Source organism: Syngnathus leptorhynchus, chromosome 2 (genome assembly GCF_054491065.1).
Source record: "Syngnathus leptorhynchus isolate UIUO chromosome 2, UIUO_Slep, whole genome shotgun sequence".
NCBI classification, from domain to species: domain Eukaryota; kingdom Metazoa; phylum Chordata; class Actinopteri; order Syngnathiformes; family Syngnathidae; genus Syngnathus; species Syngnathus leptorhynchus.
The window spans coordinates 7,434,493-7,459,208 of record NC_141196.1 but is presented as its reverse complement, the minus strand read 5'-3'; the positions used below and the strand labels follow the sequence as shown (position 1 = coordinate 7,459,208).

General features: G+C 43.6%; 2 protein-coding genes across 4 annotated transcripts; both read left to right on the top strand.

Moving 5' to 3' along the window:
- The first annotated feature begins 309 nt into the window (after positions 1–309).
- On the top strand, positions 310–15,841 carry LOC147060526 (uncharacterized). Of its 2 annotated transcripts, XM_085904884.1 has the most exons (18): positions 310–546; positions 2,166–2,345; positions 2,804–3,000; positions 3,064–3,167; positions 3,326–3,387; positions 3,484–3,721; positions 4,310–4,503; positions 4,793–4,918; positions 5,191–5,319; positions 6,632–6,754; positions 7,221–7,356; positions 7,941–9,208; positions 10,080–10,412; positions 10,975–11,219; positions 11,694–11,754; positions 12,571–13,042; positions 13,731–13,855; positions 15,722–15,841. In XM_085904884.1, exons 2-17 carry the CDS (start codon positions 2,184–2,186, stop codon positions 13,847–13,849), a joined length of 3,969 nt encoding a protein of 1,322 aa, XP_085761010.1. In that variant the 5' UTR covers positions 310–546; positions 2,166–2,183; the 3' UTR covers positions 13,850–13,855; positions 15,722–15,841. The 2 variants fall into 2 exon arrangements, with proteins under 2 accessions (XP_085761010.1, XP_085760999.1); XM_085904873.1 differs by lacking the exon at positions 15,722–15,841 and having other exon boundaries at positions 13,731–14,614.
- A 1,534-nt stretch (positions 15,842–17,375) lies between these two features.
- Positions 17,376–22,010, top strand: kcnk4a (potassium channel, subfamily K, member 4a). Of its 2 annotated transcripts, none has more exons than XM_085904885.1 (7): positions 17,376–17,446; positions 19,142–19,407; positions 19,754–19,871; positions 19,936–20,096; positions 20,321–20,507; positions 20,677–20,808; positions 20,888–22,010. In XM_085904885.1, exons 2-7 carry the CDS (start codon positions 19,219–19,221, stop codon positions 21,829–21,831), a joined length of 1,731 nt encoding a protein of 576 aa, XP_085761011.1. In that variant the 5' UTR covers positions 17,376–17,446; positions 19,142–19,218; the 3' UTR covers positions 21,832–22,010. The 2 variants fall into 2 exon arrangements, with proteins under 2 accessions (XP_085761011.1, XP_085761012.1); XM_085904886.1 differs by lacking the exon at positions 17,376–17,446 and having other exon boundaries at positions 19,183–19,407; positions 20,321–20,344; positions 20,423–20,507.
- The last annotated feature ends 2,706 nt before the right edge of the window (positions 22,011–24,716 follow it).

The window sequence follows — 24,716 nt, the reverse complement described above, 5'->3', positions numbered from 1 at the left end:
AAAACTATCCCATTAAATCAGTATTTTGTAAACTTTAATGAGCCTCATTAGATACATATGCCACACCACAGCAAAAAATGTACATATGATGAAATATTAGATTTTTTCATCGCCGGCATCGACACGAAGCAGTGTTAGATTGTGTATTTTAACTAATTTTCAAATACAGAAACATTTATTGCCACCTGTTGACCCTAGCAGTCACGAAACACTTCCACATTTGTCCACTAGAGGCCAGCAAATTTTCACGTCATTGAGAACCTCCTCAAAAAAGGACTGTCCTCATACATCACTAAGCCACGCCCTGCCTCGTGCCACAACCTCTCTGGCTGCTATTGTTGGCTTGTCAGCTGCACGCGACGCGCAACGCATCCATCTGTTGTTACCTCGTCTTTCTTATGAAGAAAAACAATACGAGACAAACTGACGTTATCAACCCTCAATTTGGACTCGAAAGCTGGGAGTTTATTCCTACCGTAGAACGAAACGAGGCGTGAAGCTGCCCGCCGGTTGGCGCCCTTTGGTCAACTCCTACAAAAGTGTATGGTAAGTAAGTAGCTTCTTTTATGTGTTTGTTTTTAGTAAACAGCAGCTCGTACGCTATTGTCACACAATTGACAGATTGCCAGTGGTTAAAATGTTGACATATTCTTGCCTTTTAATGGCAGACGGTAACGACCGTCACTCAGCTTGTTTTGTCACCCAGATCGTCGCTTACTAAAACCAGAGATCAGATCAGATGCTGAGTTGAAATAAAGATCAATGTTCAGCTGCTCATCTCTGCCCTCACTCAAACACACACGTACACAGGGTGCGACAAAGTAGATCACTTACTTGAATTCACTTGCTTTCGAAGGTTAAGAGGATATTATGATACATGAAATTAAATGTACAACTAATGGATGAAACTTATTGTTATGGAAGGGGAAAAAAAGAAAATGACTCGAGGAAGGCCCAAAAAATGTAGCAAGAATAAATAGATAAAGCGTGAAGGAAAGGAAGTGGCCTAATCCAACAGGTGGAACAGAGTTGTTTAAAAGCAAACGAGATGGATAGAGGGATTTATGAAAGGAAAGATGCTCAAGGAAGGGTGTATCATAAAATGAATGACAGCGAAAAGGAAGGGAAGAGCGATGTAAGAAAGGAACGAAAAACAAATGAGAAGGAAGCCAAGAATGAACGGGAAGGAGGTAGGAAAGTTGAAAGGGCATAAAAAGGTTCGATGAATAAAGGAAAGGAAAGTGACAATGGACAAAGAAATGAGGGAAGGAAAGGAGTGGAGGAAGGATTAATGTAAAAATGGAGAAAGGAAAATAGTGAGGTAGGGTTATGAAGGAAGCACTTTCTTTCTTTCTTTTTAATTAACATAAATGACCTTTTTAATGTGATTGCCTCTTATTCAAACAGACAATATACAGATTGGAAAGCCCATCTGTTGGGCATTAGAAGCTAAGAACCTGGGTTTGAGTCCCGCTGTTGACAGAACAATATTGCAAAGAGTTGTGGGGAGACATGCTCAGGAACTACTAGGGGGCCTTCCCCCCCACCACCAAATCCAATTTAGGGCCTCCTTCTCTTGTGTTGAGTGCACCAAAATCCCCTTTTCAGGATTAAAAAACAAACTCGATGCAGTCTGAATCCAATTATTATCAGATGCATTGTTCCAGTCTGCCTCAATGGAAAGATCTTATCATTCGAAGATCATCCTTCCGGAGGATTGCGAGCAATGTCAAACATGTTGAAAAAAGTTTGACTTATTTTCAATCCCGAGGACCTCAAGTGTTGTGAAACATCGAGTCACAGCTGCCCCACTGGTGACAACCCAGCAGTGTCTTCCTTGGTGATCAGTTCCATAACAACATAACATACACGTCGGTCGAGAGCAAAATGGGAAGAATTTGCTGTCATGACACATGCAACCACTGGCGGTTTATTCTGGCGTTTCTGCTTCTGTGTCACTCGCTTTTTTCAACTCTAACAGCTGACTTCAGGACTCTGGGGACGAGCTAATTCCTGGTCCTTTTTAGGGTGGGACGACAGTAAACTGTGTCGTCAGTGGTTCTCAAAATGGGGTTGCGCAATAATTGATGACGTGGTTTGACTTGGATTTAATAGACAGTTGTGCATAGTATATACAAGGTTAAAAAGTATTGTTCTTTCATCAGGCCTAAGCAACGAGAGCGATGAGCTGGGCCGAAGAGGACTGGACGGCAGGCCTGTCGGGACGGGTTCTGCAAAAGGTGAAGGAGCTGCAGGCCCACCAGGAGCGGCTGTCCAGAGAGAACAAGCAGAAACAGCTGCAACTGGACAACATCCACCTTAGCCATGACAAACAAACTGTTAAGGTACAAGGCAAGCCGCCATTGTCAAAATGTGGTTGGTACAAGGGCTCTTCCTAATGGTGTGTGAAAGAATTTCTAAATTAAATACAAATACATTTGAATCGTGAAATTTGAGATTATTATTCGATTACCATTCTAGTCATCAAAAATCCTGTTTTTGAACAAAGAAGTCGACATTTTTTATGCAGTTCTTTCATTGAAAACAAAATTGTCATAAGTATTCATTTATTTATTGAGGTCTAAGGACTAATGTATAGCAACAGCACATAATGCTTTGTGCTGATTACAGTGTTCCCATAATCACTTGATTCCTTTTTCAAGGTTTGAAAAGTTCTAGTGTGATTCTTTTCACAAGGCATACATTTGAAGAATGTCCAGGGCGTCCTCGGTCTTCAATGAAATTTGGATGTTGATGTTATCACACGCTCGCACCCTTCATCATCTCTTTTGGTCCCTTCTAGTACGAGGAGATGCGTGGGGAGCTCCAGGCCATGCGCAGGGAGCTCCAGAGTGTCCGGGAGGAAGCCCAAGTGGCCTTGAACGGAGAGAAACGCCTCACCCAGGAGCTTCAGACCAAGCAAGCCCAAGCCTGCTTTTTGGAGGGGCAGCTGGATTCCGCCCGAACTGTTAACAACAAACTCACCCAGCAAATTAAAAGGTACAGCATAAGTGGGTCTGACTACGACAGCTTTCATTGATAATCATGCACTGCTCCTTGCAGACTGGAGGCAGAAATAGAGAAGCTGCAGAATGGCAGTAGGTCAACGGACAGCACCCCTTTCTCCACGCCCTGCTGGAGTGCAAGCTCGCCACGGGAACACCACGGTATGCCCCTGAAACTGATCCCGAGTTCTAAGGAGCCCTTCTTTCTCAGGCCCCTCCTCTCTATGGACTGAGATGTCTTTCCTCTTCCGTCTTGAGACCACTCCGCTGATTTCATTTCTATCGAGCTCTGTTCCAAATGCTGCGTTTTTGTCTTACAGGGAGCTGCAAGGAGGAGAGGTTGGTGCAGAATGAGGAATTGCAGAGCTCCCCATACATTCGTGTAAGTACAAGGATGGCATATTGTACATATGTTGGGAGGATTTACTACTTTGTCGGCAAATGTTCTCTTTGTAATCTGCGCCGCATGTTTCATCAGGGGCTCCAGTTCCCTGACACCCCGTCTACTTCGTTGCCGCGGCTACACAAGACCGCACCACGCAGCCACTCATCCGACCCTTTTCCCACTCCCTTGGCTGCGTTTCCGTGGGAGCGGGACGACCCCAGGCCAGCGGCCAGGCGAGCATCTCCGTCATCTCCCCAGACGCCAGTTGCTGACCACCAGTCAAAGCGGGAGGTGCCTGAGAGGGAGCGAGACCTCAGTACACAAGCAGACAGTGAGTGTGGAAGAGTAGTCACTCAAATGCTTGCAAGACTCAAAACACACAAAGATACAAGCAATCCAATTTCTGAGAGTTTGGATTATGAGGTTACAATAAAAACAGCTGCGTTGAAATTTTAGCTGCAAGAAAACGTCCATTTGACATTTTGTCTTGGCCGCAGAGCACTGCATGCTACCTTATTGTACTGTGCATTTCTCTGCACACTGAAGTGTTGTTGCAGTGTTTACCTAGGGCGCGCACACAAGTAAGATAAAATCTACCGCATGTTTTCTCAGGTCAGAAACAGCTACCCGTTCCACGTCATGCCAGGAATGTCGCGTGACTGTTACACCTGACTGATAAACTGATTCCAGAGGTTGTAATAAAGAACTCTTGATACCTGTGTACAGTACGTGGGACTTATGAGTAGCTCATTCCCCAGGCCAACACATAAATTGTGTGTTAAAATGCACTCAGCGGACGCCTGAGTTGACTTGTTATTTTTCGAAGTAATGAAGTAAGGACGTTTTAATTAGCCAGTACTGTACTCTGATAAACAAAAGTAATCTATGCCTGTAATCAGCGTCTTTCTCCATCCTCCAGTGTCTTTGTCACAAATGAGGCATCATGCAGCGTCTCTGGAGCAAGAGCTGGACGAAAAGACAGAGACGTTGAAATCACTTCAGGATGAAGTGGTGCTGGGCAAGAAAAAGATGGCCGCCACCGAGCTCAGCCTGCAGAGAGTGCACAACGAACTCAGCGGTGCGCACACGCGAATCACTCAGGAAACCGAACGGGTAACAGCACTTGTTCTACGAGTAACTGCTAGTTGTGGTTCGACAACTCTGTTTAGTTTATCCTTTCATTTGTTGAGTCCATTGAGTCCAGGAATATTTTCCTGTGCACGTTTGTCCAAAAATTGAAATACATTTGGTTGGTAAAAACCTGTCCCATTAGGTGCTGTAAAACAATCCAGATAATTTGCAAGCTAATAGTATTGTTAAGAGTATCTTATCAAAGTTGGTTCTTGTTTGACTCTGCAATCAGTCACTGGACTCAAGGATGGGTACTTTGCATCCCGTTCAGGCGTCAGCAGTTGAGCAGAGGCTCAAGCAGCTTCAAGAGGAGCTCAAGTGTCAGCGGCAGAATGCCGATAGCAGCCGACTGCAGCACCAACAGCGCACCAAGGAGCTGGAGAAGCAACATCAAAGGGTGAGGGGTGTGGCAAATACATTGTCATTGTATTTTGAGACGGAGGTATCCGAGGTCCAGCCTGTACTTAAAATAATATTTGAACTCTCAGACAATTCTATTGAAAAGAATAATATACACAACTCCTACATTTTAGAATGAAAGATCTCCTAAAATGCATTCTAAACTTTTCAGATGAGCTTAATCGGACGGGTTTGTGCCTTTTCCTCTTTCTCTCTCTTTGACAACAGTACAGTAAGTTGTCTCGCGTTTGTTTGTTTGTTTGCATGTAGGACCTTCTGGAGCTTCAGAAGGAGAAACAGTGCATGGAGAAACAGCATCAACAGGAAGTGAATAAACTCAACCAAGAGCTGCAGCAGGCCAGGACGCTCCACAACGCCCTGCAGGCCCAAGCTGACAAGGTGAGCCCAGTTAGCCGTAGCGCCTCAAACACACGGGTTCCTGCATCAGCAGCTGATTGTCCGTTGTTGTTTTCTGCTTATCTTTCTGCACACTTGTGCCTTCTCTCCCTTTCACGCCTCCCCATCTATCCGTGCCAAAGGTCAATAAACCTATCTCGCGTCGTCACCCATGCTTTCGTCTTTCCTTTGTACTCGCTCTCACGTTTTCCTTCCACCTTCCCTAATCGCCGCTTGTTCCTTTTGCTCTTCTCACGGTTTCTTCTCCCCAGTGGAAAGGTTGAGCGACAAAGGTAAAGTAAAGGCGCAGAGAAGCATTGTGTGTGGCAGCGTGACATCAAAGTGGTTGGAGGTGTGAAAGCATGCAAGAATGGAGATGCGAGATAAGAAGATTGCATGAGCAATGTTGTGATTTTCCTTGTTACGCATATCGTCACTGTCGAGCGTAAACCTCACATGTCCCAATATGGGCAAAGTCATGCTGCTGTTTTCTCTCGTTCTACGCAACATTGGGCTTTTTGTCTCATTGGTGGCAGTCTGTGAGTACAGAGTTTGATGTACCATTTCAATGAATGACAACATAAGAAATCGATGCGCATTTCAACCGTAGGTCAGCTATTGAACATAATGTGGGGGTTGTATTGTGTCGTTAGGATTCACGTGTTAGCAGTATAATGCCAACTTGAACCATGCAGTGTTTGGTTACGCAGGCAAGATTCGGCATTTCAATTACCTGATAAGTAGACCTTTTGAAGAAGTGAGGATTCTGCCCGACAGCGACGATGTAAAGGAATGCTGAGTGCGGCTTAAACTAACATCAGTGTCAAGGGAAAGATGAATCTGTGGATGAAAAGAATCTTTAGGCGTAATTAATCCTACGTTAATGTAGTTGCCGTCGTAACTGATGTGGCTGCATGTATGTGATCTCATTCATGTTTTGAAGTTTTGTTTGATCCAAATTTGGAAAGCAGGAAATAAACACACCTTTTGCGTCGCTTTCAAATATTGCCACAAATCATGACTAAATATTGTTGGGTCATCCTACAACAACATGCGCATAAAATCTTAATGTATTTGACGCAATCAGAACACCACAATCGGTTTGCTTTCAATTTTTATCGTATTCACTTTCAATCTCTGATCTCTGTTTGATCTCATGCTTTTGTTCTTGCGCCTCACTTGGCCTCCTCACTTTTGTCTACGCAAGCCACTCTTTCTTCTTCTCAATGAAGCTTTTTTTTTCTCATTGTGTCCACCTCGTCGACTTTGTTGTTGGTATTCAAGTACACAATGCCCGATTTCCCCCCCATCTCAGCTGTCTCAGCAGAAACAAACTCTGGAGAAAGATTTGGAGTCTCTAAAGGAGAAAGTCAAATTCACAGAGGCACAGCTGCAGGAGAGTCAGAAAAAAGAGACACAAATACAAGCAAAACTGAAGGTAAAAGACAATAACACTCATCCAAACTACTTGGCGTGCATCAGTTATGCATTATATAGACAGCAAGAATTTTTAAACTTCATCTTAATGTACCATTAGCGCTTCCCGGAGATGCATTAAGTGCACATTGAATAAATAAAAGCAGCCAATTGTGTGCTCTGTTTACGTTCTATTTACGATAACATTTGCTAATGGTTTCTCCATCGCCAAAAGAAATGGTTGAATTTTATCGGCATTTTTCTTGTCAGGCATTAAACATCCTCAAATCACTCGTAAGTTAATAAAAAGGACATGTCAAAATAATGATGTGCAACAGTTAGCTGCATTTTGTTACCCTTAGTTGTGTGATAATGAGAATAAAACTGTGCACTCAAACAACATGTTAAAATCGCAATTTTGAGGGAAGACGAGAGCTCAGCTTTGTTGCTTATAGGCTTTGACTTTCTTCCTTTGGCTTTGCCCTTAGGAGGTGATGCTTAATGCTGAGTGTGTAGCAGTGAGTCTGGAGCAGAGCAAGAAGAGAGAGCGAGTGCTGGAGGAAGAGGCGGGCAGGCTGGCAAAGGAGCAAGTGGATTCCCTTCGCCTTCTCAAAGAATTACAAGGTGCACCAAGTACACATACTGTACACAAGAGTCAAAGGATTTTCCTTTCATCAGGATCATAAGGGATTGTAGTTTTATCTATACGCCCTACTCCACTCACTCAGTCCTTTAAAAAAAAATTTTTATCAAGTTATTTAGGTTAAATTGTGGTTTTAGGCATGATAAATATATTATGTTACAAACAATCAAAATTCTGCCACCTGCTGGTCAATAGTATACTGGGTGCTCTCACACAAGAAATGCACTCGCCTCACTGTTTGACTACTTGAGGGAGAAGACTGGCTTATTCCTTTCATCCTAAATTTAATTTGATTGAATTTGATTCAATTATAAAAAAGAATACATGTTTAACTGCAAGTCACAGAGTGAATCTTTATTTCAAACTACAATATTACATGTAACAAAAAATGAATGATTTGCAATGAAGCGCAATCAAAACAGCAAATGACTCAAATTAAATATATTTGATGAGTTTATCAATTTTACATACAGTGTGGCTTAATTTCTATTCATTATATGTTCTTACTCATTAATTATAAGCTAAAATAAATCACTTCTTTTCCATGATTTGTTTTCCACTTTAGAACAAAAAGCTTCACCCCTCCCAGATTGCACACCGCTTGTCCTGGCTTGTGCCATTGGACAGAGCTCCTCATCCCAACCCTCCTCTCGTCACACTCGGTCGTCCGCATACACCAAAAGGCCTGCCACCCTCCGAGCTGAGCCGAGTGGAGTGAAACAAGAGGAAGAGGTCCAGCAAAGGGCAGAGATTTCCATTTCGTACCCGCCTGACCGAGAGCCCGGAGAAGGCATTGATTCTGAGCACATCATTGCAGACACCGAATGTTCCTATCGAGGAGTAAACTATGAGGAGCAGGAGTCCTCTCCATCTAGCAATGCCCCCACCGAGAGGGAGAAAGACACAATTGTTGGCGAAACTCTGAAGTCTGAACAAACGGTTTGCACGGACGACCTCCAGAAGGAGAACGCCTCGCTGCGTTCGGAGCTGGGCGACATGCGCGAAGCGCTCCAGAAGCAATTGGACGACCTTGAAGTTCAGCGGTGTGCCGAAGTGGAGACCAGGACGCGTTTGAAACAGCTTAGCTGTAAACACGCCAGCCAGGGTGCCGAGAGGGAGGAGCAGGACAAGCAATGGAAAGCTCAGTTGGAGAGGGAGAAGAGCGAGAATGATAGGTTGAAGAAGACCTTGGCGGCTTTGGAGGAAAGAGAGGAACGAGACGGGACGAAGCAGGCACGAGAGGACCGAGAGGCGGAAATGTTGCAGCTTAACCTCCAGCTGAAGCAGCAGCTTGGGGAAGTGAAAGTCCAACTGGCTTTAGAACGAGAAGGGCGAGAGCGAGAGAACAAGGAGCTGACTCAAATTGCCGCCGCTGAGAGAGAAGCAAACAAACAACTCATTGTCAGACAGGATGAACTTACAGCTCAGCTTGCTGAGCTGAAGAGCGGCAAAGATGAAGAATCTATATGTGATGCGAAAGTGGTAACCAGCAGCCCACTGACTTACATGACTCTCCTCAGTGACAGACTCGACTCCAACAACAGCGTCTCGGATAACCAAGTGCCATCACCGGAGCAGTACGCCCACTTCTGCCAATCGACCAATCGGCTCAACACGCCGGCCTCCCAGCACACAACGATGGCGCCGCAACACTCACAGCTGTCACATGAGGGACAAACTGAGTTGGAAGACACCTCTTCAGATCATCTCCGCAAGGACGAGTCAGAGTCCTCCGACCTCACAGAGGAGATTGAACGACTGAGGGAAGAAAATGCACAGGAGACGGAACGTGCTAAGCAGCTACAAATTAAACTGACTGCCCTTCAAAACCAGGTAAAGGAAAACATTCTCACATATGACATCTAGCAACAATGCACCTCCAGCCGTATAAAGTGCCTCGGATCTGCCCAGATGTTCTTGTAGACCATTTAGAACTGTTCATAATTCACTTGATATCATCAAAGATCCCAGGTCCCGCTCAAGAAAAACATCAAACAATCTCCCAAAAATGTGTTATGATCCGATGAAACCATGGCTGAACTTTTTGGCCAGTCTTTCAATTGCAGCACTGTTCATCGCCGTATAATGCCTGCAAAACAGCATGGTGGTGGCAGCATCGTCGCAGTGAATGGAGCATAACACTTTTAGGTTTTGACTGGAAAGATAAAAAAAAAAAGTCCGTAAGCCTATTTGGCATTGATCAGAAAAACTTTGAATGGCACCAGGTTTGTTCTTGCTACTGTTTTAACTTGGCTTTGATTAGCTTTAGCAAGTGCACACTTGTGCAACTGCATTATTTCAGTTTATTTTTACTAAACTGTACATTGCAAAAACAATTGTAGGTTATTCGTCACATCAATGACAGAAAATATTTTGAGAGGATGTATTTTTATTTAGTTTTTTAGATATAATCTATATTATAAGATGGCATTTGGAACAGGTGTGTGTTGACTTTTTATACTGTATCCTCTATTTTTCTGATGACTTTTTACTTTTAGTCCATATATATTTTTTCACCACTGTGTTATGAATGGGTAATGTAAAATGGACACAAACTTCCTTTTACCTTTCAGTCTGTACTTTTTAAATTATTTAAAAGGTTTGAATTAGTATTTCTACTTGAAATTCTACATATTATTGTACCTGCTTATACTTTTCCCACCACAGTTTTTTAACGGCCAATTTCTTTTTATTCCCTTCTCAGCTGACCAGTCAGACCAAGCAGCTGACCTTGGGCTTCGAGAAGCAGAGCCAGTACATCTCAGGGCTTCTCGCTGAACTGCAGGAGAAGGACGGTGCCCTCCTCAGCCAGGGGGAAGAACTGCGACGCTGCATTCAAGAACTGGACACACTCAAGGATGAGGGAATGGGAAGAAAAGCGGGAAAAAATTGCACGGTGGAGACTTGCATCCACACACACTCAAGCAACTTGGTCGCAAAGAAAGACGTCCTGCCGACTGCGCTCAGTGTGTCACATGACATCACCTCAGAGATAGGACAAAGTCATGATGAGATCATCAACCATCTGCAGACACAGGTATTTGTCCATAGCTTGAGGATGAAGAGACCTTAAAAAAAATTCTCGATTTGTGTTGAACTTAAAACATCTCTTTTAATGTTTTTTTTTCCATAAAGAAACACTCGAGAATATTCAAATATTCTTTCAAATTAAGACTTGCAATTATTACCAGGCAAGTCCATCACTTCCAGCAAGTGTGCACTGGAACACAAAAATGCAATGTAGTTGTTAGTAATGTAAAGGTTAATAATAATACCAATAATAATAATGAATTGTGGGTAATAGTAAGAAATTGTGGAGTGAGTAACCTAAATTATCAATATAACTTAACTATAGAGCTTTATATCAATCTCACTAAAAAGCCAAGGATTTAGTTATTTATTCAGTTGTGAATAAAACCCATTATTTAACATATGAAGCACATTGCTCTTGTGGAAGGGCTTGATTTCACAAGCATTGCTTCTATTCTTTCATTTTTAACACAGATTTTTGTCGTAAACCACTCCGAGGCTTCGTATTGATGTGGGCTCACCTAAACGGAAGTGACCATTGAGTGCAATGCCCTTCCCTTCCTCTCCAGGTGGTGGCGCTGCAGAAGGAGCTAGAGGAACTCACCGAGGTAGCCCGGCAGCAGGCTGAGGAGTTGTCCATTTGGAAGTTGGCTTCTCAACCCTCTTCCACGTTGGATGATGTCCTTCCCAGCCGATATGAAACCCCAACACAGCGCAAGGCCAAGGACCATAATGCAGCGTTGGTCATCAGAGAGGATGAGGTGTTGCTCTCTTGCGTCTCCAACAGGCTGCAAGGTCGCATGCGCTGCAACAGGTACGACATATAGGGCGGCGCTCAAAAACAAAAGATGGAGCATGGGCGAGAAGAGCCACCGACACCCTTTCAGTTTATAGTAAAGGTCAAACACAATGACAACACTCACAAAGAGCAACTCTTGTCCGCGCCCCTTAAAGGCGCATGTACAACACATGACTATTTCAGTACTACTTAAAGCAATTCTACTTTATAAAAGCTATTCATTGCTTTTATACAATGGAGTGCTTATTTATTTTTTATTTATTTTTTCATTTTGTTCATCTTCTGGGGGCTGTAACTGAATTTGATGTTACTGAAGCCTCGGTCCTACTGCAGCCTGCATAAGATAATGAAATGAAATAGCATGCCATATCAGATGGAAAACGGAGACATTTCATTAGATTATGCAAGTATACCTAATTGAGTGTTTACATATCTTGTGATAGTTCAGCTTTTGAAATGAAATGTCAAATTTTGTGTTTATACTTGAAGCGTGCACCAGAACAACATGCAAGTGATGAGCATCCTGCAGGCCCCAGCTGACATGAACACGGTAAGTTTCAGTCACCTGTAAACATCCTGACTCTGCTTGTGGTGTTCACTTTTTAGACTTCTTATAATTAAAATGACTTGGGGTGATTATTTGAAGCCCTTTTAACTGTTAGAATCATTTATGCTGTAAATTCCCAAGGTTCTCAAAAGGCCTGTTATAATAGTACCCATCGTTTAGTAATGGTAGGTAACAGTTTTAAGCATTAAAACAAGAGAATTTAAGATTAAAATTAAGTTGCTCACTAAAAGAAAAGATGTAATGGTTGACGATTCTCATTCCAAATCTCATCTGAAATAAAAAAAAATAGATCTAAATAAAAATTCAATAAATTGCAGGATCAAAATGTGAGTGTTAATTATTTGATCTAGTCCATTAAGCATTTATCAACACTAATTTAGCTTCATTAAAACATTAATTATTGTTTAATTGTGATTCAAGTGTCTCCTAAAAGAATTAATACTGTAAATGCAATACTGTAAATATATTGGAAAAATTTATATACTGTAGTATTTAGTTAATTATATCAATCATTCATTATAAGTGAAAACAGTGCAAAGTAAGAGAATTGTTTTATTATAACTATTTTACATGTATCTCATTAAGTAACTGGTTTATTGTAAAAAATGAAATAAAAATATTCATAAACATAACAATTTAGTAGTTAAATATGTTATGGGGACAGCTATTGTGAAAGTGTTATATAATTGAAGATGTATCGATTTAAAAATAGTTTTTGTAGAAGTCTGTCATTTATGTTGCCCGAATCTATTAAAAAAATCAAGGTGCTTTGATTGCTAGCATTTTCTTGTGATTTAGCCGTCAGATAAGGACACCCAGCTGCCAGGATCAAATTGGAGCCCACACAAGGTTTCCGACCAAGAAACGGACCAGGAACACGTCAGCAAAGTTCCCGCACAAACTTCAGATGGCAGCTGGACGGCGAGCAAACACTTGAGCGCAAGCACCAACGGCTCGGCCACAAGTGTCAGCACTCAAACTGAGCATCTACGCTCGGGTGCCACCGAGGCGCTCCCTGAGCGCCACTGCGCGCACGTGCAGACCGTCACTGAGAAAAACGATTCAGACGACGTTTCACCCCACCAACCACAAACCGCGCCATCTGCGGGCCGAGAGACGGGAGACAAAATGATTTTTTCCACTTCCTTCCCCATCCCGGCCGACCCGGTGCGTCTGGCCGAACGGATACGACGAAACAGGATGCAGCTGTCTGCCGCTTTTGACGACACCGAATATGAACCCTACGGGCTCCCGGAAGTTGTCATGAAAGGTACTTTATGTCTATTAATAATCTGTAGCTGACAGAGGGGAAAAAAAACAACAGGCAGCACGGTGGTATAGTGGTTCACAAGACTGCCTCGCAGTCCCGAAGTTCGAGTTTGAATTGGACACCCCAGTTTCAGGTGTAACAAAAAGTGAAAATCCGTGACTGAAAAGGTGAAAAGGCACAGCATGGCGGCAAGGCACTACTTTTGTCTAAATTAATCCCCTCATATAGTGTGCCCTGACACCAAAATGCCAAAAAATGAATACTTTGTCTCAGTGAAGCTCCTAAATTCACATCATCGTAGGTTTTTGGGGTAGCAAAGCACTTCTTTTGTCTAAATGTCGCCACTCAAATCATTTCAACATAGTTCCTTACCACCGTCGAGTCACAAGAAGACAGCACAGCACTACTTTTAATCGAAATGAAGTTCTTCTACTCTAATGTGATTTACTGTCCATCACCATATTTTATACTTACCCCAATGTGGCAAAACATGGTGGCAAAGCACACTTTTGTCTGAATTAGGCTTCTTGACATATACAACAGCACAATATGCAACAAATCACTTTTCTGGCTTTGTCTAGGGCAGTATGGAGAATAGATGGATGGAATGAAAAGAAAGAGAAATTTCATCACCTTTTCTTTTCCTTATCTTGAGTGTATTTACGTATGTCTTGTTTGAATCCTGCAGGTTTTGCCGATATCCCCACTGGGGCCTCGTGCCCCTACATTGTGAGGCGGGGCTTGTTAGGGACCGCTGTTGTGCCCATCACTCAGAAGGAGGCCATCCCGGAGGACGAGACGGATTGATCACAGGTATTCTACTTTCCAGGTGGAAGAAAATAATATTCCCCTAGAACAGAACCAAAACGACTCCAATATATATTTATTTCCATCCTAATTGTAATGTTGGACATCATCATTTTTGAAAGGGCATTATGTTACTTGTTCTGATGTGCACCGCCTTCTAATGCATAAACCGTGCGCACATACTACATTTACTTTACATTTCATGATAAGAACAAAATTGTGTAAAAAATAATGATTTTTCAGAGGCGTTGCATGGTCACGTGCATTGGGCTGGTGGAAATGATCCCCAGTGATGGACGCACAGCGTGGTGGGCTTGAACACAGGCACATATGCACCTGATGCTTTGCTTATTGTTACTTTTTGCCCCCCCAAAAAATGTGACGGTCAGAACTTAAAAAAGTTTAGCATTGCGCCCAACGTGATGATTTGTTGCTCTTACCACACCACAATTTTATTTATTTTTTTACCCCAAAGAGACTATTAAGGGTTCACTAACTTCATGAACTTGTGGTGTGAAGACACTTTTTTTTTTTTGTGCAAAAGATAACTATTTTGTTCTTTTCTTCAAGGTCAAAGGGGTCGGTTGTAAAATGTGACATTTATGCTGTTTATTTTCACATGTAGCTTATTTATAGACACGTGAATGTGTTTTAGTGAAGGGCAGGTGTTTAGGTAAACGCCTTTTGTGAAAGTATAACGTCTGTGTAGGAGGTTAGCTATGTTTTTAAACACGTCTTCTTGTGGACAGTGTGTGTGTGTGTGTGTGTGGGGGGGGGGGGGGGGTAGTCGAGAGCCAGTCAACGGCTAACCTGCTTTCCGCTCCATGTATGGTGATGTACACCAAGCCAGCGTGCCTCTGGCGCTTTTCTTTCAATGCACTTGTCGGTCCGACCTGTTGTTTGAGAAAGCCAACTGTGTGTTTTATTAGCACGAGCTGCTCCATATAATCAGATATGTCGTGTTGGAACTTGGAAGACTTTAAATGTTGTCCAAGTTTAGTGTGCTGGCCTTTAAGACCTGACCATTTAGATGAAGGCGCTGCTGCTGCTGTGGTTTCAGTTTCAAGAAAGGATTTTGTTTGTAAAGGTGGATTGCACTGTTACTGCATTGACTTTGTCATGTCAATGCACGCACACACGGGTACACACGTTTCTCCTTTACCTTAGTGAGCAAGGCATCTGTTTGTTTATCTTGTTGACTCCCAATGTGAATATACCGCAAATTAAAAGTTTCAGTATGTGATTGCTGAATTCATTCCTTGTCGTCGCAATTTTGTTCGATTCAATGCGGCGTCCCGTGAATTTAGCATTTTTTGCATGCATTGGTCGAAGATAGTTTGTTTTGCAACGTATATATTTTATCAACAAATTTTAAAGAAATACACTGGTATCAATCACAAACGCATCATTTGCTGGTCAGAAAGGCACTTGCAATACACTTACTGCTCCACTAGGTAGTGCAACCATGCTCCAATTGCGAATTATGCATAAAAAAAGCAAAAGCAAAAAGGCCAAGACACGAGCATATTAGTGAACAATTAAATAAACAATCAATTCTGCCATAATCAAAATGTAGCATAATGTTGTTAACAGCTTGAGCATCATAAACATTTAAATCAGTGGCACTTTAGAAATACAAAAAAAAAATGCATATTGCGGTATTTTGATTCATTTTTTTTAATGATACATTTATTGTTATTGTATTCTTCATGTTCTGGATCCATTTATTAATGGCCAGTGATTTTTTTTTTTTTTATCTTGAACCACTTATTTCATAAAACCCAAATATCATAAAAGCTGAGGGTACATCTTGTCCAACTGCAACCACGTAAAGTTAATGTTTTCTCCCTTTTTGTCCCTGCTGCCTTCAAGCGCCTTCCATGAGACGGCGCCTCCTATGAATTGAAGTGGAATATCTTGATGAAAGGGCTCATTCCTTCTCCTTCTCGCTTTTGGCCCTCTCATTCCCAGCTACACCGTTTTACATTTCTTCACATAATATTCACATTGCTGCTAAATTTGGCCTCGGAACTTGCTGTTTTATTTCATCAGCCATAACTCTGCCTCAGACGAGCCAAGTGTCACTTTTTTGTTTGCCGGCCCCTCTCACACACACACACATATCCATCTCAGGAAATTGCAGAGCCTGTAATGTCCCCCTGCTCCTCCTCCAGTCTTCTCCCCCTGTCAGATTGATGTAGGGTCACAAGAATAGGGGAAACACCTTCCAAGGAGAAAACACACATGCATGTTCACAACAAACACACACACACATACACACACGCGCCAAACACAGCCCCTGACTGAGCGCTGCAGGGCCAGAGAACGACACATGCGTAGCGTTGGACCGAGCTGGATTCAAGTTTCACCAAAGTCAAGGTAAGACGAGTTTCCTTCAGTGGAGATATTCTTTCATTTATACGGTCAAAAATATATGCTGCTGTTTCTCACTTTGTATTATGGCAGAGGAATGAAAGCAGAATTCTTTAATGGGTACAACTTAACCCACAGATAATCCGAATCATCTCTGCAGCTGTAGATACAATGGTCACTTGTTTTTAAAGCAGTAAAAAGTATCTTACACTTGGTGAAATGTTGCAGTTTTCGCTGGCATTTTAAAAAATTATTTCCCACGAGTTTGGTGTCATTACACCTGCATAATGTTGCCATTGCACAGGCAAAACAACTAGCATCTTTTTACATATATATATATATATACATATATATGTAAACAGTTTATATATATATATATATATATATATATGCGCACAAGCAATTACATAAATACATAATCAGAGCCAGATAGCCAGTCTTAAATTAAAACCCTCAATCTGCATGTCTATTAGTGATGTCAAGATAGAGCTATAAATATATTATTTCTATTTATCCATTGACAGGAATTAAACTGTCACAGTAGCAATCGTTATTTCTAGCACTTGCATTAACAGTAAAGAAACAACCCAGAGTAGAAAAACGATAGAATTAAAAGACAGTGAAACCTGATCGTAACATGAAAAATCTATGTAAAATATTACAATTTATGGATAAGGCTTGAAAGTGAGCCTTCAGTGATGCTAAAACAAACCTGAACTTTGTCTTAAGCCTGTGCATCCATCTCACGTGCAGGTCTTCCCTCAGTCCCGTGCTTTTTTTTACGATTTAGTACGCCGGCCCAGCTGCTCTGTTGTTTATTTTCGCATGAGCTCACTCACTGCCGTTCAGACAAAGAACAATGGCAAACTCTGCCACCCAGCGCGCGTTTGGGACAGTGATAACTAGTAAGTGTCACAGTTAGACAAGCAAAGGCCTCCCGCTCAGTTAGCGCCGAATGCTAACAGTGTGGAAGAGTCTGGCAAATGTCGAACATTGTCAAAGCTCTATGTGGGAGACCAAGGCAAGGGAGTTCTATCGATGAGGTAAACACAGTTTTAAGTGCTGATAAGGCTCAAAACACAATTTCCCCTCCTACAGTTAACGTCACAGTATACAGTCTGTAATGGCTCACTTTTTTTCTTTTGTTGAAGATCCCAGGCGAAGCCCAACAGAGCTCATCAGCTGACCTAACATGGGATGAACTCCTGACTTCAGAGCCTTAAGGTACTTTTTTCATTGACGTCTGTAGTCTTCTTTGGTCAACCAAGGCACATATTTTCGCAACAAAAATGTCACAAAATGTGGACACTGGTTAATTATGGACCTTAGACCATCGAGTGGGAGAGCATTTAGTGATTCTGTCTGTCATTCCATGTTATTGGCATAGATACGCAGATGAACAAAAAACTCCCCATTTGTGCATTGTGGAGCCACAAGCAGTTGGTGAACATCTGTAATAGAGAGACTTTAAGGAAAAGAAAAAAAAAAATCAAATAAAATTAAAATTCCTCTAAACTGAATCCAGATATTTGTTATTAAATGAAGAAGTCTGACTATGAAGTCTGAACTACAGAGTTCAGAACAATTGAGCGCCTTGTTGTGCGCCATGTGTGCGCGCATATTATGGAACAGCAAGAAAAGCGAACTTTTAGGATTTTGTAATTTTTTTGAAGCCCAACTTGACAAGCCAGTGTTTGGCCGTTTTTGCGGCTTGATGTTCCCACGTAGAAATCCAGCACCCGTGACAACCCGGTGTGGGTATAAAAAATGGGTTTCCTCGCTAATGAAGTGAAATCAGATTATTTTAAGCGGCACCCTCGTTGGAAATCTCTGATGAGAAACACGTCACAATGGCTTCCTCTCACTGTTAGAAGATTTCACTCTTGTGTTGGCTCGTGTGTTTTTATTGTGAAACCGAAGCACAGTGTGAGAAACAACGAGGCTCTCATGGAGGCTTTAACGTAAATCGCTCACCTGCTAAATGAATCAACGGGCAACGTCGACGCTATCTCGGATCTTTAAAGGAAGTTTCATACAAATCCAGAGCTTCCTCGCCAAGGAAGCAAAAACAGAATGTGATTGGCAATCATCCATTTTCTATAGATCTTATCCTCACCAGGGTCACGGTTGACCTGGACTGACACCCTGGACTGGTTGGCACAAAAGAAAACATTCAAATAGTCAATTTGGAGTTGTCAATGAACCTAAAAAAAAAAAAAAATTGCCCATGTTTTGCTCGTGTTGGGACAGATGGGGGTACTAACAACATTCTGTAATTTTATAAAGAACATTTTTTACTTTTGCTGTAAACCAGTCAAATTCATATTTAAGTCAACTCCTCTCATGTGGAAGGCTTATGATGAGATTTGAATCCTGAGCACCAGAACTGTGAAGAAGACATGCTCAGCACTAACTCACCGAAAAATATTTTTTTTTATCTGAGCTGTGCAATACAGATTTGACCATGTTATAAATTACTGCTATGACATTTCACCTGCTGCTGAACCCTAACCATCTTCCATGATTAGTATATTAGCATATTTTGCAATATAATTATTAGAAATAATAATACATTTTTCGATTTAGCTCACGCTCCGAGAAATAAAAACGTAATAGGAAGAGTTGTGCCCACTGAACTGCAACTCAGTGGGAGTTCACGTTGCGGTGAAATTTCCATATTGAAAATTTTGAAACGATATGACTTCGATTATTATTATATATACATATAAATGATATTGAAATTGACATCATCAATGTGTGACTTCTCAACTAGCATTCATGGAAACATCCTCGGGGGATTCAGCTTCCCGCCAGCGCAACGCTGGCGTGACGCACGCGCGCCTTGATAAAAGTCAGCACCCGTGTTGCATGTTTACACATACAGCGGCCTCCAAAAAGGAACTTCCTGTTTATGACCAGCTGTGCCCCAAGTGTATCCTGAGTGCGAGCGTCGCCACATCCCCCGACCTTTAACCCCGGAAGGGGGGGTGGACAACATGCGCTGCACCACGGTCCTGGCCCTCCTTTTCGGGGTGGTGCTCTACCTGGGCATGGGAGCGCTGGTCTTCCAGAACTTGGAGGCCTCCGAAGAGAGCGATAAGTTCCAGCAGTTGCTCGCCGCCAAGAACGACTTCCTGAGCAATCACTCCTGCGTGAGCGAGCGGGAATTCTACAAGCTGGTGAAGGTATCAGAGGACACAAGCACTCCATTCTTCCATCTACGTTTTTATGTTCATTTCCAAATAGACCAAAATTTGAATGTGGCAATTTTCAAAATTTGAATAATTGTCCTTAAGGTCTAAATGGTCTTTTCCGATTGAATAATTTCTCCGCCGTTTTAGATCAAAATTTAAATGTGGCAATCGTGTAAATTTGAATAATTGTCTGATTGTCTCAGTGGTAATTTTGCCACATTTCTGGTCGGCTGTAGTGACTTAAGTAGTGTCACCTACTGTTGTGGTGTTTTATTTTTCGTGTTGCTTTTTAAAAGACTGCGACCTAACTCTTGTGTGTGTCAAATGTGTCACTCAGGGAGTGGCGTCTGCGGTGGAAGCAGGCCTGGAGGTGAGCAGCCTCTCCAGCAACTTCACCACGCGCTGGGACGTAGCCTCGGCCTTCTTTTTCTGCGGCGCCATCATCACCACCATAGGTTGGCTTAAACCGCCAACACCAGCGTTACATCCTGGTCAACCCTACTGTCCTTGCTCTTCCAGGTTTCGGGAACCTGTCTCCTCGCACGTGGTACGGACAGCTCTTCTGCGTGTGCTACGCTCTTGTAGGCATTCCCATGTTTGGCATCCTGCTGGCCGGAGTAGGTGACCACATGGGGACTGTGCTTCGAAGGGCGGTGGCCAAAATCGAGACCCTCTTTCTGGTGAGAAGGGTTCTGATCTGCTTGGGAAACAAATTTTAGCTCTCGTCACTATGATTTTCTTGGTTTCACACAGATGACCACTTTTCTATTTAGACAAGAATTTGGCGGCATCTAGTGCCTTGTTTGCATCATTTTCAGCCTCCTCATTACAATGACGAGCATGGTTTGTTTTTTTCATCCCTTATGCGTGTTTGGTGCCTTGTTTGTGTGTGCGTGCGTGGTAGAAGCGTCACGTGCGTCCCACGACGGTGCGCGTCATCTCGGCCGTGCTGTCCATCCTGATCGGCTGCCTCATTTTCTTGGCCGTGCCCACGGTCGTCTTTCAGAAGTCGGAGGGCTGGTCCTTCTTGGAGTCGCTCTACTTTGTGGTCATCACACTCACCACGGTGGGCTTTGGAGACTACGTGCCAGGTGGGAAAGTTTTCTTCATCAGAACAGATTTTGGTCAAAAGAAAATATGGACCTTCAACCAATTCTTGGTGGAAAGGCAAAGAATCGCCAAACCGTTTTAGTTCACAGAATCATATCTTAAGAGACACAATTGGAAATTGTGTGTGTGTGTGTTGACGTGTGTATCGAGATGGTAGTCACGCGGGCGGCCTCTTCTTCAAACCTCTTGTGTGGTTGTGGATCGTGTTCGGTCTGGCCTACTTTGCCTCCATCCTCACCATGATTGGCAACTGGTTGCGTGTGCTCTCCAAGAGGACCCGCGCTGAGGCGAGACACACACAGACGCACGTTTTTAGGATTTTGTATTTTCAACCCTTTGAGCGGTTGATGTTTCTTCTCACATCAGATGGAGGAGCTGCGTGCTCACGCCACCGACTGGACGCAGCACATGTCCAAGGATTTCCGCATTCCCAACCCTCTGGAGTTCAATGACCCGTTCCTCTTGCAACGCCGGCGCTGGAAGCGCAGCGAGCGTCGGCGCATTCGCCGCGGAGCTCACGTCACGCTAGGCTACTGGGCTCGGGGGGGTTCGGAGAACGGACACCTCCCGGGCCACTGGGCCGGCCTATCCAGCTCCATGAGTCGGCTGGAGGGCCTGGGCTCCTCCCCGGAGATGATCATGATGACCAAGGTGATGGGGAGGCCCGTGGTTGGCGGCGGGACAATGCCAAGGGCCAAGCCGTCCGAGCCGTCTGCCGCTTTACGTCAGCAGGTTGCGCGTCGCTCCTTACCCCATCTGCTCACACGCTCCTTCTCGCTTCCCGCGGCTCCGTCCGCCTCCGAGCTGGACTCCCCCGAAGCCGCCGTACAAGATGCCTCTTTCTCAGGATCAGACTTGGACTCCAGATCCGACATTTCCTCAGCGTCTTCGTCCTTCTCGGTTCTACGTAAGTTCCAGGCTCGCCGTGCGCTTGAAGCGGAAGGAGATAAAATGAACCCCGAAGAGGAGGTAAGATGTGGGGAGAACAATCCGAGTTCTGTCCCCCCTTTGCCTGCCCTTCCACCCTACTCCACGGGCCTCTTGGACTTCTTCGGCGAGAACTTGGCATACATCGACGAGTCGTCGGACGCACTGAGCGAGCGCGCAGATGATAGGAAGCGGCGCTCGCGCAAGCCCAAGCGGAAGAGCTTGAGGAGCGTGAGAAAAGAGCCGGCATACGAGTGGAGCCAACAGCGGGCGAGGAGGCCCAGCGAAGAATTGCAGCCGCCGTCCAATCCCCCCACGCCGCCTCCGGACTGGTCGCTGTCATCGCTGACTCACACGGACTCGCCACAGACGCTTTGATGTTTACTCTTGGTGTGCCATGTAAACAAATACTTGTTTACGTCTCACCAACGACTTGTGAGGATCATCCTGGTCGTGGTAATCTGTGAATGGAGGCAAGCGGACACGTTTGGCTCTTGAAGACGTTTCGCCTTTAATCCTAAACCAACCTTCTTAAATTCTAACTTTTAGTCTTTTAATTTTGAGTTTTGTGTTTGCTTCCACACTCACTTTTCTACAGCTGCATCAGACAGTCCCAGCAAATCAGAAGATTGTATTATTTTAGAAAGGTCTTTTTTTAAAGGGTGATTTGGGTGGGGGCGTGTGTGTTATTCATGGGAAATTACGGTCAATGTGGTGTCTCCCTATTTATGTCCGTTTCCGGTGTTTCCTCTTGTGGTGGTCACATTGGGGATGTCATTATAGTTATCAGGTGTGGCTGGTAAAAAGCCGTCCTGCATGGCAAGCGGTCGTTCCTTTTCCCGGAATCCAAACAGCTCCTTGGTGGCCAATTTATCTTTGGGATGATGAATGTTTTGGGACACGCTCACAGACGCGTTTATTGGCAGACTGCACGTCTAAAATTTAGGATTGAAACTTTATGGATTCAAGGTGAAATGTCTTCACCAAACAAGAAGTGACCACAGTTCAGCCTTCCCTAACAACTTGTGAATGTTTGACCACTGCAGCTCACGCCCACATCTTTCACCTTTTTCAGGCCAACACATTTTTAGGATACTGAACTATTTAAATTCATCACTGAGACACATTGTTTCCTGGGTGGGGGTTGAAGTTTACCTAACAAGTAGACTTGTGTCATCTGTCTTTTCCTCAAAATGTGTGTGAGTGAGTCCTTCTGCTTAAATGTGAGTGTCTGACTCAGCATTCATCCAAAAAGCCATTTTCCTCCTCGTCATCCCCGTTCACAGAACACGAGCACGTAACTGCACATCTGCAGCCGTGCTGACCTCCGGAGCCCTCGGTGAACTCCGCCGCCGTCGCCGCTGCGGTCGAACTCCGAGTGTCTTGCTTACGCTTACTCACAGCCTCAAACAAGCAGAGGAGAAGAGGAGGCCGCACGTTTCATCATTCGCTGACAGCGGCCTGGAGGAAGAAACTTGATGAATGTTTTAGTGTGCTCATTGGCGCTGTCCAGTTTTGTTGTGCGTGTCGACGATAGAACGGTAACGGCAGCATGCCACGACTAAATACTGACTTGGTCTTTTGGGGTTTTACAACATAAATACGCCTTGAAGTAATGCGCCAGCACGCCCTCATGTGTTTAAAAAAGGAACTTGTGTGGCTTTGGGCCTGAGCCGGCCGGCAGGGCTTCCTCTGCAGCCTGCAATAATGCTGAGGCCACAAATGGGCCTCCTCACGCTCCACTCTTGTCGCTTGTATAACTCTTACATTTTCGTCTTTATTGAGATAGAGTTTTAATTGAAAGCCTTGGGAAAAAAAAGAAAAAGCGGGAGTCACGGTGGACCAGAGGTCAGCATGTCTTTACACTTCTGAAGTTCGGGATTCAAAACAGTTCTGGTCTATGTGGAGTTTGAATTTTATCATTGTGCTTGTGTGTGTGTTTTTTTTCATCAGGACTTCAACACGTATTTAGCGGACCTAAACATACTCATGCTCGCCAGGGGAAACAAGATCAAGTCATTTCATGTCATTGAAAACTCCAAATTAAGCATTAGCGTTAATATCAGCGTGAAAACCTTTTCAGGTAGTTGTTAGGGTTTCAAATAACTGTTGGGGTTCAGACAGTGACGTTCATGACTGGGGAGGCACTGACGTGCATTCCAGTTCTTTTAAGTGAACTGAATCTTTAGAATTAGTTCACTCAAAAGATTCGTTCAAACGAATCGTTCAACGAATTGTCCCCCACCCCTCACCTCCACTTTCTGATTGGCTGTTTGATCAGTGACGTCACTCAGACACTCCATTAGGTACACCGCCATTTTCAGGTGTTCCTAATAACAGGCCACTTCATTAGGGAAAAATCATGCTCAAATCTGTGACGTCACTCGGACACTATTAGGTACACAACCATTTTCAGGTGTTCCTAATAAAAGGCCACTTTATTAGGGAAAAATCATGGTCAAAGCTTCACGGAAAGTGAAAAGTGCCATACCCGCCCTCACCCCCACTTTCCAATTGGCTGTTTGATCAGTGACGTCACTCGGACACTCCATTAGGTACACCGCCATTTTCAGGTGTTCCAAATTACAGGCCACTTCATTAGGGAAAAATCATGCTCAAAATTGTGACGTCACTTGGACACTATTAGGTACACCATCATTTTCAGGTGTTCCTAATAACAGGCCACTTCATTAGGGAAAAATCATGTCAAAGCTTAAATGAAAGTGAAAAGTGCCACACCCGCCCTCACCCCCACTTTCTGATTGGCTGTTTGATCTGTGACGTCATTTGGACACTCTATTAGGTACACCATCATTTTCAGGTGTTCCTAATAACAGGCCACTTCATTAGGGAAAAATCATGTCAAAGCTTAAATGAAAGTGAAAAGTGCCACACCCGCCCTCACCCCCACTTTCTGATTGGCTGTTTGATCTGTGACGTCACTCGGACACGCCATTAGGTACACCGCCATTTTCAGGTGTACCTAATCACAGGCCACTTCATTAGGGAAAAATCATGCTCAAATTTGTGACGTCACTTGGACACTCTATTAGGTACACTACCGTTTTCAGGTGTTCCAATAACAGGCCACTTCATTAGGGAAAAATTATGTCAAAGCTTAAATGAAAGTGAAAAGTGCCACACCCGCCCTCACCCCCACTTTGTGATTGGCTGTTTGATCTGTGACGTCACTCGGACACGCCATTAGGTACACCATCATTTTCAGGTGTTCCAAATCACAGGCCACTTCATTAGGGAAAAAT